The following is a 12,228-nucleotide window of genomic DNA, read 5'->3' on the forward strand; positions in this document are numbered from 1 at the left end:
TTGGGAACATGTTTCCTGCCTCTAACGTGTCCAACCCCTTAATAATCTTATACGTTTCGATAAGATCTCCTCTCATCCTTCTAAATTCCAGTGTATACAAGCCTAGTCGCTCCAGTCTTTCAACATATGATAGTCCCGCCATTCTGGGAATTAACCTAGTAAACCTACGCTGCACGCCCTCAATAGCAAGAATATCCTTCCTCAAATTTGGAGACCAAAACTGCACACAGTACTCCAGGTACTTTTGTTGTACGCTGGTCAGTCAGCGGAAAGACAATACATATTTACAATCGAGCCATTCACAGTGTTCAGATTAAGAAATGGTGCTGTAGGAGTAGAGATTTAAAAGTGTGGAGCGATTGTAATATGTGATTGCAGATCGGCTTCTGTGGTTAGCGCCCTGATGTCATCATAACAATAAAGTTGAGACATTCCAACACCGAGAAAAACAAAGTTTTTGTTAGGGGTCGTACAGTGGCATAGCGGTCGAGTTGCTGCCTTACAGCACCAGAGACCTGGGTACGATCCTGACCCCGGGTGCTGTGCATACGGAGCTTAAATCTTTGGCATCATCTTTGATCAAACCCTCTCCTTTGACAAACACACTAAACACATCACCAAGACAGCCTTCTTCCACCTCAAAAACATCGCCCGTCTCCGTCCATCCCTCTCCTCCACAGCTGCAGAAACCCTCATCCACGCCTTCATCACCTCCCGTCTGGACTACTGTAACAGCCTCCTTCCTCTATGGTTCACCCTCAAAAATCATCAATAAACTCCAATACATCCAGAACTCCGCTGCCCGTCTACTCACCCACTCCACGATCCGTGACCATATCACCCCCGTCCTCTACAAGCTCCACTGGCTCCCCATCCCCCAGAGAATCCAGTACAAAATCCTTCCTCATGACCTACAAAGCCCTCCATAACCTGGCCCCATCCTACCTGACTGACCTCCTCCACAGACACACTCCCACCTGCACCCTCCGCTCTGCTGCTGCTAACCTCCTGTCCCCCCCCATCCGGACCAAACTCAGATCCTGGGGGGACAGGGCTTTCTCCATCGCTGCTCCCACCCTCTGGACCTCAAACCGTCAGAGACTCCTCCTCACTCACCACATTCAAAACATTACTGAAGTCCCACCTGTTCAACACTGCCTTCAATCATTGACCGTCGCTCCACCTTATTCTTCCTTTTCTGTTCGTTTATTTATTTATCTTTATGTTTTATCTAATATGTAAAGCGTCTTTGAGGTTCTAGAAAAGCGCTATATAAATGTAATGCATTATTATTATTATTATTATTAAATGTTCTCCCCATAACCTGCGTGGGTTTTCTCCGGTTTCCTCCTACACTCCAAAGACGCACAGGTTTGTACGTTAATGGGCTTGGTATAATTGTAAATTATCCCTAGTGTGTGCAGGATATTGTTAGTGTGCGGGGATCGCTGGTCGTCACAGACTCGGTGGGCCGAAGGGCCTGTTTCCGCGCTGTATCTCTAAACTAATCTAAACTAAAGTTGTCGACCAGTATGCATCACTCGACCATGTTTCCCAACTCAATCTCCATTGAAAGAATGGTTTTAATAGGCAATAGACAATACACAATAGGTGCAGGGGTAGGCCATTCGGCCCTTCGAGCCGGCGCCATCATTCAATGTGATCATGGCTGACCATCCACAATCAGTACCCCGTTCCTGCCCTCTCCCAATACCCCCTGACTCCACTATCATTATGAGCTCTATCTAACTCTCTCTTGAAAGCATCCAGAGAATTGGCCTCCACTGCCTTCTGAGGCAGAGAATTCCACAGATTCACAACTCTCTGAGTGAAAACGTTTTTCCTCATCTCCATTCAAAATGGCCTCCCCCTTATTCTTAAACTGTGGCCCCTGGTTCTGGACTCCCCCCAACATTGGGAACATGTTTCATTAGATGATAAATAAATGCAAATCGTTATTTGGTAAAATATAAAGGCCATACCTTGTGAAGAAAGTCTGTCAGCAGCTGGTTGAACTTTCCCACGAGCTGGTCGAACAGTTGGCTTTTTGCAAGTTCTACTTGTTCATGAGCAGCCAGCTCTTCCTTACTGAGGAACAGATATGCCTTCGAACAGAACTCCAAAACCTCAGAGCCCGCCTCCTGCACCACTATCTCCTTTATCTGCTTCAGGAGGGTGTCCAAATGCTGTCGTTTCCCAAAGGACAAAGGTTCAGTGAAATTAAAAAACAACCACTTACACTGAAGGACACAAAGTGCTGGAGTAACTCAACAGGACAGGCTGCATCCCTGGAGAACATGGATAGATGATGTTTCAGTCTGACACGAAACGTCACCTATCCATGTTCTCCATGGATGCTGCCGGGCCTGCTGATTTCATTAGAGATCGGAGCAGAATTCGGCCATTCGGCCCATCGTCTCCTCCGCCATTCAATCATGGCTGATCTATTTCTCCCTCCTAACCCCATTCTCCTGCCTTCTCCCCATAACCCCTGACATTCGTACTAATCAATAGGCTTATACTCGCTGGAATTTAGAAGACTGAGGGGGGATCTTATTGAAACATATAAAATTCTTAAGGGGTTGGAGAGGCTAGATGCGGGAAGATTGTTCCCGATGTTGGGGAAGTCCAGAACCAGGGGTCACAGCTTAAGGATAAGGGGGAAGTCTTTTAGGACCGAGATGAGAAAACATTTCTTCACACAGAGAGTGGTGAGTCTGTGGAATTCTCTGCCACAGAAGGTAGTTGAGGCCAGTTCATTGGCTATATTTAAGAGGGAGTTAGATGTGGCCCTTGTGGCTAAAGGAATCAGGGGGTATGGAGAGAAGGCAGGTACAGGCTACTGAGCTGGATGATCAGCCATGATCATATTGAATGGCGGTGCAGGCTCGAAGGGCCGAATGGCCTACTTCTGCACCTATTTTCTATGTTTCTATATTTCTATCTATCTATCTCTGCCTTAAATATATCCAATGACCCCGGCCTCCACAGCCTTCTGTGGCAAAGAATTCCGCAGATTCACCACCCTCTGACTAAAGAAATTCCTCTTCATCTCCTTCCTAAAAGAACATCTAATTCTGAGGCTATGACCTCTAGTCCTAGACTCTCCCACTAGTGGAATCATCCTCTCCACATGCACTCTATCGAAGCCTGGAGTTACTCCAGCACTTTGTGTCCTTTTGTGTATCAGCCAGCATCTCAGTTATTTGTTTCCACAACCAATTACACATGTTCCCTTGGCCCAAATTAACTTCCCACAGTAACAGTAAGTACAATAGTACTTGCCATTATTGATGTGTAAATGATCCCTCAAGGTGACAAGGATTGCCATGAATTGTGAATGGCTGTAAATTCCTGGAAGATTTCAGCCATCCAAACCCAAGTTTTCGCTCACCTGCAAATGGCCAGTAGACACAAGGGGGGATAGGCACAGTGGCACAGCGGTAGAATTGCTGCCTTACGGCACCAGAGACCCGGGTTCGGTCCTGACCTCGGCTGCTGTCTGGGCAATGTTTGCACGTTCTCCCCGTGACCGCTTGGAATTTCTCCGGGTGCTCCGGTTTCCTCCCACATTCCAAAGACGTGTGAGTTTGTAGGTTCATTTGACTTCTGTAAAATGTCCCCAGTGTGTAGGATAGAACTGGTGTATGGACCGTTGCTGGTCGGCATGGACTCGGTGGGCCGAAGGGCCTATTTCCACACTGTATCTATCTAATAACTAAACTAAACACCAATGCAGTAGTAAGCTGGTAGAGCAGCTGCCTCACAGCTCTGGCAACCTGGATTCAACCCAGGCCTCCGGTGCTGTCTGTGTGGAGTCTGAACGTACTGCCTATGACCGTGTGGTTTTCTGTCAGTAGGTGATATCGTTTCCTCCCACATCCGTAAGATATGCAGATAGATTAGTTAACTAGCCACGCCCTGAGTATGTAGGTGAACGGTATAATTTAGGGGAAATTGACGGGAATGCAGAGAGAATAAAATGGAAGTAGTGTAGGATTGACACGAATGAGTCAGAGAGTTGTGAATCTGTGGAATTCTCTGCCTCAGAAGGCAGTGGAGGCTAATTCTCTGAATGCATTCAAGAGAGAGCTAGGTAGAGCTCTTAAGGATAGCGGAGTCAGGGGGTATGGGGAGAAGGCAGGAACGGGGTACTGATTGAGAATGATCAGCCATGATCACATTGAATGGCGGTGCTGGCTTGAAGGGCTGAATGGCCTCCTCCTGCACCTATTGTCTATTGTCTATGATAGTTTGATGACCAGTGTGGATTCAGTGGGCCGAAGAGCCTATTTCCACGCTGAATGACTCTATGAGTTTATAATAAAATGGATTAGTGTGGGATTGGTGAAAATGGGTGCATTCTGGTTGATGTGGACTCAATGGGCCGAAGGAACTATTTCCGTGTAGTCTGACTCTAATAACTGTGTTGGCTCACCTCTTCCAGCCGCAAAGTACCGTAAACCTCCAGATCGAAATACTGCGGTATTTGTAGAAGGTTTAGTTTAATTACTTTCTCCCCATCGGTGGAATACTGCAAAATAATCAGATTTGAGTTGGCAACAGGCTGAAACAACTCCACATATCTGAAGAAGGGTCTCGACCCAAAATGTCACTGTGTTTGTTTCCCTCCACAGATACATAGAAACATAGAAAATAGGTGCAGGAGTAGGCCATTCGGCACTTCGAGCCTGCACCGCCATTCAATATGATCATGGCTGATCACCCAGCTCAGTAACCTGTACCTGCCTTCTCTCCATACCCCCTGATCCCTTTAGCCACAAGGGCCACATCTAACTCCCTCTTAAATATAGCCAATGAACTGGCCTCAACTACCTTCTGTGGCAGAGAATTCCAGACTCACCACTCTCTGTGTGAAAAAATGTTTTCTCATCTCGGTCCTAAAAGACTTCCCCCTTATTCTTAAGCTGTGACCCCTGGTTCTGGCCTCTCCAACCCCTTAAGAATTTTATATGTTTCTATAAGATCCCCCCTCAGTCTTCTAAATTCCAGCGAGTACAAGCCTAGTCTATCCAGTCTTTCTTCATATGAAAGTCCCGCCATCCTAGGGATCAATCTGGTGAACCTTCTCTGTACTCCCTCTAAGGCAAGAACGTCTTTCCTCAGTTGTACCAATGCCCTGTACAACTGCAGTAGAACCTCCCTGACTGCCTGCCTGACTGGGTAAATGCACAGAGTCTCTTGCCCAGAGTAGGGGAATCGAAAACCAGAGGACATAAGTTTAAGAAGTGTAAGAAAATAACTGCAGATGCTGGTACAAATCGAAGGTATTTATTTCACAAAATGCTGGAGTAACTCAGTAGGTCAGGCAGCATCTCAGGAGAGAAGGAATGGGTGATGTTTCGGGTCGATACCCTTCTTCAGACTGATGAAGGGTCTCGACCCGAAACGTCACCCATTCCTTCTCTCCTGAGATGCTGCCTGACCTGCTGAGTTACTCCAGCATTTTGGGACATAAGTTTAAGGTGAGGGGGGATAGATTTAATAGGGGAACCTGAAGGGTAACTTTTTTTACACCAAGGGTGGGTCCCTAATTTACCAACATTTGAAAGACACTTGGACAGGAGGAGAGGGACGTCGGTTCACAGCAACTGCTTCAGTACCTCAAGGGCGTGGGCCGGCCAGATTTTGGACTTTGAAGAATGGCACCAAAAATGCCTAAGTGTCTCTTAAAACGATATGACCTACCTCAACTACCTCCTCCGGCAGCTCGTTACACACACCCACCAATGGTTCAATGGTACTTGTTGCAGTTGCACATGTGAAAAATAAAGTACCATTGAACCATTGGTGGGTGTGTGGAACGAGCTGCCGGAGGAGGTAGTTGAGGGAGGTCATATCGTTTTAAGAGACACTTAGGCAGGTACAGGGATGGGATAGATTTTGACGATTATGGGCCAAGCACGAGCAGGTGGGACTCGTGCAGATGGAGCATGTTGGCCTGGGCAAATTGGGCCGAAGGGCCTGTTTCCATGCAGTATGACCCGCTATGACCCTCCTCTAGCACTTTGTGTCTTGCTCAAGATTCCAGCACCCGCAGTCTCTGGTTTCTCCACTGGTCTAAGGTTGCATTCTTTCCAGATAACTTGTTTCCACTTCCGCAATCCCCACTTCCTGAAGACACTGAGCTCAAAGGACGGTCCTCCTCTCTGGACCTACAAGGAAGTAGCTGGGACTACAAGCCAGGAGCCAGCCTGGCGCCGGAACACGAATGGAATAAGACATTAAGAGGTCTGCCATTTACTCACAATCTCCTTCGGGGATCTCTGCAGATCCACGTAAGAAAATGCCCCTTACAAAAACATTATTCAGGTGTTCACTGTCACTGTGCTGAGCAGCTCCTTCAGTGACAGACTTCTTCACCCCAAGTGTACGAAGGAGAGATATCAAAGGTCCTCCCGGCCTGCTGCCGTTAGACTGCACAACCAGCACTGCTCCCAGTAAATAAAGATAATTACCGTTATTTTTTTTTTTTTAATGAATGCTTATTTATTTTTGCTATCCACTTTGCTGCTGTAACCCTGCAAATTTCCCCGTTGCGGGACGAATAAAGGATTTTTATTATTATTATTATTATTATTATAGAAACATAGAAACATAGAAAATAGGTGTAGGAGGAGGCCATTCGGCCCTTCAAGCCAGCACCGCCATTCATTGTGATCATGGCTGATCATCCACAATCAGTAAGCTGTGCCTGCCTTCTCCCCATATCCCTTGATTCCAGTAGCCCCCAGAGCTCTATCTAACTCTCTTTTAAATTCATCCAGTGAATTGGCCTCCAGTGAACTGGCAGAGAATTCCACAAATTCAAAACTCTCTGGGTGAAAAAGTTTCTTCTCACCTCAGTTTTAAACGGCCTCCCCATTATTCTTAGACTGTGGCCCCTGGTTCTTCCGCCAGACGGGTTAATGGGTGATTGCTGGTTGGCATGGACTCAGTGGATTGAAGGGCCTGTTTCCATGCTGAATCTCTAAACTAAACTAAACTGTTGTAGGCATTTTCTTACGGCAGTTGACTAATTCGTCATTATCATTCTCCCCTGCTATGACACGACCTTGAGCGGCACGGTGGCGCAGTGGTCGAGCTGCAGCCTAATAGGGCCTGAGACCCGTGTTGAATCCTGACTACCGGTGCTTGTCCGTATGGAGTTTGTACATTCTCCCCGTGATCTGCGTGCCTTTTCTCTGGGAGCTCCGGTTTCCTCCCACATTTCAAAGATGTGCAGGCTTGTAAGTTAACTGGCTTCAGTAAATTGTCCCTAATGTGTAGGGTAGAAGTATCGTACGGGTGATTGCTGCCTTGGCCTGGACTAAGTGGACCGAAAGGCCTGTTTCCATGTTGTCTCTCTAAACTAAACCAAACCAAACCAAGCTAAACTAAACTAAACCAAACCATGAGCGCCCCCCCACCTATAATTCTCATCTACAACTCGACACACAAAAACTAAGGTTCAGAGTCCCACAACAAACCTTGGCCAGCAGCTGTGGAAGTGCCACAATGAAATGTTCCGTCAGCTTTGCCCGATCGTCCAAATGTGACTTTCTCTCCTTTCCCATCGGAACCTAAAATACAGATCAGAAGGCAACACAGATCCACATTAAGTATCGGCGCTGGCAGGTATTACCTGAAAGTGGAGAAAGACTGCAGACGAGTGGACTACAGAGAGATCTAGCAGATGCTGGTTTACACTGGAGACAGACACAAAACAATGGAGTAACTCAGTGGGCCAGGCAGCATCTCTGGAGGAAAGGAATAGGTGACGTTTCGGGTCGAGACCCTTCTTCGGATATCAAGCGTTCTTCTGAATGAGACACCACAAGAAAAGTTAGCATATAAGTGCAGCAAATAATTAAAAAGCATAAGGGAAAGGCACATTGTTTAGAGTTAGAGAGGTGCAGACAGGGTGCTGGAGCAACCCAGCGGGTCAGGCAGCATCTTTGGAGAACACGGATAAGTGACGTTTCAGGGTCAGGACCGTTCTTCTAACTGATTATGGTAGGGGAGAGAAACCTGGAAAAGTGGTGAGGGCGGGATAACGCCCGGCAAGTGATAGGTGGATACAGATGAGAGGGATTTCGATTGGCAGATGGGTGGACAAAGGCTGTAGATAAAAAGGAGACAAAATGATGTAATACAAGGAGAAAAGAGGAGTGAAGCATGATGGCAGAGGAATGGACTTCGGAGATACAGTGTGGACGCAGGCCCTTCGGCTCACCGACCAGCGATCACCCAGTACAGTTGCACTATCCTTCACACTAGGGACAATTCCCAATTTATGGAAGCCAGTTAGCCGACAATCCTTTACGTCTTTGGAGTGTGGGAGGAAACCGGAGCGCCGGGAGAAAACCCACGCGGTCACGGGGAGAACGTACAAAACTCCATAGCGACAGCACCCGTCGTCAGGATTGAACCCGGGTCTCTGGCGCTGTGAGGCAGCAACTCTACCGCTGTGCCACTGTGCCGCCCCTAAATGAGAATGGATATGGGTGGAAGGGGACAGGGGGAAGGGCAAAGTGGCGACGGGCATGTTAGTGGACGAAACGGGTGGTATACAGGGAAGCCAAGGGGGGGGGGGAAACTGGGCATTTTGATGCCTAAAATTGGAGAATTCAATGTTGATCCCATTGGGCTGCAAGCTGCCCTAACGGAATAAGAGGCGCGGTTCTTCCAGTCTGCGTGTGGCTTCACTCTGGCAGACGTATAGTAATGAAACTAACCTTCTTTCCAAAGCACCTGCCTCCAGGCGGGAGGCCCTCTGCTGCCTGTCGTATTGAGCTCAGCATGATTTCAACCAGAGCCGCCTTCTGCAAGTCAGTGAAAGCTGGAAAACAACATACATTGTATATAAATCTATGAGAAACAATAGACAGTCGCACAGTGGTGCAGCAGTAGAGTTGCTGCCTTACAGAGCCAGAAACCCGGGTTTGGTCCTGTGTACGGGTATTGTCTGTACGGGGTTTTTACATTCTACCCGTGACCGAGTGCTCCGGTTTCCTCCCACATTCCAAAGACGTGCAGGTTTGTAGGTAAATTGGCTTCTTGTCCCTTGTGTGTAACATAGAGCCAGTGTGCGGGATGATGGCCGGCTGGCGTGGACTCGATGGGCTGAAGGGCCTGATTGGACGACGTATCTCTAAAAAGCAGTCACAGCCTATTTTCTCGGGATGAAAAAATTAAATACTGGAAGGTATTGCCTTAAGGTGAGAGGTGCAAGGTTTAAAGAAGATGTGCAGGAAAACTTTTTATTTTACACAGAGGGTAGCGAGTGGCTGGAACTCACTGCCGCAGGGCCTTTTGAGGCAGATACGATGGTGACATTTAAGAGGCTTTTGGATAGGCACATAGATATGCAGTCCCATTAGATAGTCCCTCTGTCCCTCCCTTCCCCTCCCCCTTCCCAGATCTCCCTCCATCTTCCTGTCTCCACCTATTCTTTCATGGGACGAGTTGGCTGCGCCTAACGGCTGCGGCTCTCTGGCAGTCTGTTGTCTTTTTTTCTTTTTTTTTTGTTTGTGTCGGTGCTGGGATGGTTTTTGTTTCTGTTTTTGGCTGTGTATGTGTGGTGGGGGTGTGGGGTGTGGGGGGGGGTAGGGTGGGGCGGGGGGAAACCTTTCTTTTATTAGGTCGCTTCCCCGGGGCGCAGCTCGCCCGCGGGGCCTTCCATCGCCCGGCGCGGCTCGGCCGCTGGACTTAACATCGCCTGGTGCGGCCGCGGGACGTTTCAGTGCCCGGCGCGGCTTGGCCGCTGGACTTAACATCGCCAGCGCGGCTCGGCCGCGGGACGTTTCAGTGCCCGGCGCGGCTTGGCCGCTGGACTTAACATCGCCAGCGCGGCTCGGCCGTGGGACGTTTCAGTGCCCGGTGCGGCTCGGCCGCGGGACGTTTCAGTGCCCGGCGCGGCTTGGCCGCTGGACTTAACATCGCCAGCGCGGCTCGGCCGCGGGACGTTTCAGTGCCCGGTGCGGCTTGGCCGCTGGACTTAACATCGCCAGCGCGGCTCGGCCACGGGACGTTTCGGTGCCCGGGGCGGCTCGGCAGCGGGGCCTTCCATCCTCTTGCGGGGGCTGTGCGTGTCGTTTGCCTCGGTAGGGGTCGAGCTGCCTGTCCGTGGGTGCGGGGGGAAGAGAGGGGAAGTTTTGTTGCCTTCCATCACAGTGAGGGGGTGTTTGGAGTCACTGTGATGGATGTTGGTGTTGGGGTCGTGTGTCCTGTGTTCTTTTCTTTTTTGCTGTGTCTTGTGACTGCTGAAATTTCGTTCGGTATTTATACCGAATGACAATAAAGTGTTGTTATACTGTTATACTGTTATACTGTTATATATCCTTCCTTTGTCCCGCCCCCCTGACATCAGTCTGAAGAAGGGTCTCGACCCGAAACGTCACCCATTCCTTCTCTCCCGAGATGCTGCCTGACCTGCTGAGTTACTCCAGCATTTTGTGATTAAATAGATATGCAGAGGAATGGAGAGATATGGATTTGGCACGGACAGATAAGAGAAGTTCTTGACATCGTTTGGCACTGACACTATGGGCTAATGGGCCTGTTCTTGTGCTGTACTCTTCTATGTTTTTAGGTTCGAACAACTCCCTTACCTTCCTCTTCTGGGCCACCATCTTGCAGCAGTAGAGCCGTCATGGACTCCCAATCCTTCAGTAGAAATGCCGACGAGTCCCAGAGGCTGTCAACGAGGTAGGCTGAGTGTGTACATCCCTGAAGAGCACAAACGGCAAGAAAGAATATGTGGTCTGGTAATCACACGGGAAACACCGCCTTAAAGTGGATGGGTTGTTGTAGGGGTGACGAGAGGTGATAGATGGTGGTCAGACCCCCATCTATAGACAACACGTCCCATTCTATCACTAGGTGGCCATTCTCCCACCCCTTTCTCAGTGACATCCCTTCCCTAACTCCCTTTGCTTCTGTGACACAGTCTCTGAATCTATCTCCTTTTGTGGGTTGCTCAGTGTCTAATGTGATTGGTGTGTGCTATTGAGGGCGTGCAGCGTAGGTTCACGAGGTTAATTCCCGGAATGGCGGGACTGGCGTACTTTGAAAGACTGGGCTTGTATACTCTGGAATTTAGAAGGATGAGAGGGGATCTTATTGAAACATACATGATTAAGGGATTGGACACGCTAGAGGCAGGAAATATGTTCCCGATGTTGGTGGAGTCCCGAACCAGGGGCCACAGTTTAAGAATAAGGGGTAGGCCATTTAGAATGGAGATGAGGAAAAACTTTTTCACTCAGAGAGTTGTGAAGCTGTGAAATTCTCTGCCTCAGAAGGCAGTGGAGGCCAATTCTCTGGATGCTTTCAAGAGAGTTAGATAGAGCTCTTAATGATAGCGGAGTCAAGGGATATGGGGAGAAGGCAGGAATGGGGCACTGATTGTGGATGATCAGCCATGATCACGGTGAACGGCAGTGCTGGCTCGAAGGGCCGAATGGCCTACTCCTGCAACTACTGTCTATTGTCTATTAATTTCCACATTCAGTCATCCTATGTTCCTGATGCACCCTGCCAAGTCTAAGAGTCATACAGCACAGAAACAGGCTCTTCGGCCCAACATGCCATTGCCGACCATTATTCCCCATCTACACTAGTCCCACTTGCCTGTGTTTCGCCAGTATGAACTAAGGTCAACCTTTTCCCCCAATCTGATATTTAATACCGTGATATATCCAGACTGTAAATCCCACCTCACTCTTCAGGTAGAAGTTCACCAGAGTCTTTAAGTGGCTGATGTTATGCGTATCCTTTCTCTCAGATTCATCTTGCACTTCAGCGTCCTGGCCGCAAAACAACCTAAAGGACAAAGGTTTTGCAATGATTAGAAGGTCTTCGGTTTCTTTGTCAAATAAGCCAGTGTTTGTGGTTATGGATTCTTGGAATCGAAGGAAAGGGGATGAGAATTGCGATGGTAGAAGTACAGGGTCTTGGTCTTACTGAAAGATGGAGCAAGCTTGGGAGCACATGCGCTTGTCTGGCGTCCTGTCACTTTTGATTATTGAATTAATGGCTTATCTTCCCTCTCGGGTATATACAATACGATACGATACGATAGAACTTTATTTATCCCGGAAGGGAAATTGATCTGCCAACAGTCATAAAGCACAAAATACAAGGAAGTCCAGGATTGGGGATGTGCAAAGATTGCGGGGGGGGGGGGGGGGGGTGGGGGGGAGGGGGGAGGGGCTGTGGGGAGTC

General features: G+C 48.6%; 1 protein-coding gene across 3 annotated transcripts in view; it reads right to left on the minus strand.

Moving 5' to 3' along the window:
- The window catches only part of LOC144595065 (cohesin subunit SA-2), a 107,433-nt gene that overhangs the window by 42,924 nt on the left and 52,281 nt on the right, over positions 1–12,228 (minus strand). For all 3 annotated transcript variants that reach the window (XM_078402069.1, XM_078402067.1, XM_078402068.1), the window contains exons 15-20: positions 11,721–11,826; positions 10,614–10,731; positions 8,739–8,842; positions 7,491–7,583; positions 4,439–4,534; positions 1,983–2,186 (exon numbers count right to left, since the gene is read on the minus strand). In XM_078402069.1, the coding sequence (XP_078258195.1) occupies positions 1,983–2,186; positions 4,439–4,534; positions 7,491–7,583; positions 8,739–8,842; positions 10,614–10,731; positions 11,721–11,826 (721 nt within the window). The remainder of the gene's footprint in view (positions 1–1,982; positions 2,187–4,438; positions 4,535–7,490; positions 7,584–8,738; positions 8,843–10,613; positions 10,732–11,720; positions 11,827–12,228) is intronic.

The sequence above is a fragment of the Rhinoraja longicauda genome, chromosome 7, assembly GCF_053455715.1.
Source record: "Rhinoraja longicauda isolate Sanriku21f chromosome 7, sRhiLon1.1, whole genome shotgun sequence".
Classification (NCBI taxonomy): domain Eukaryota; kingdom Metazoa; phylum Chordata; class Chondrichthyes; order Rajiformes; family Arhynchobatidae; genus Rhinoraja; species Rhinoraja longicauda.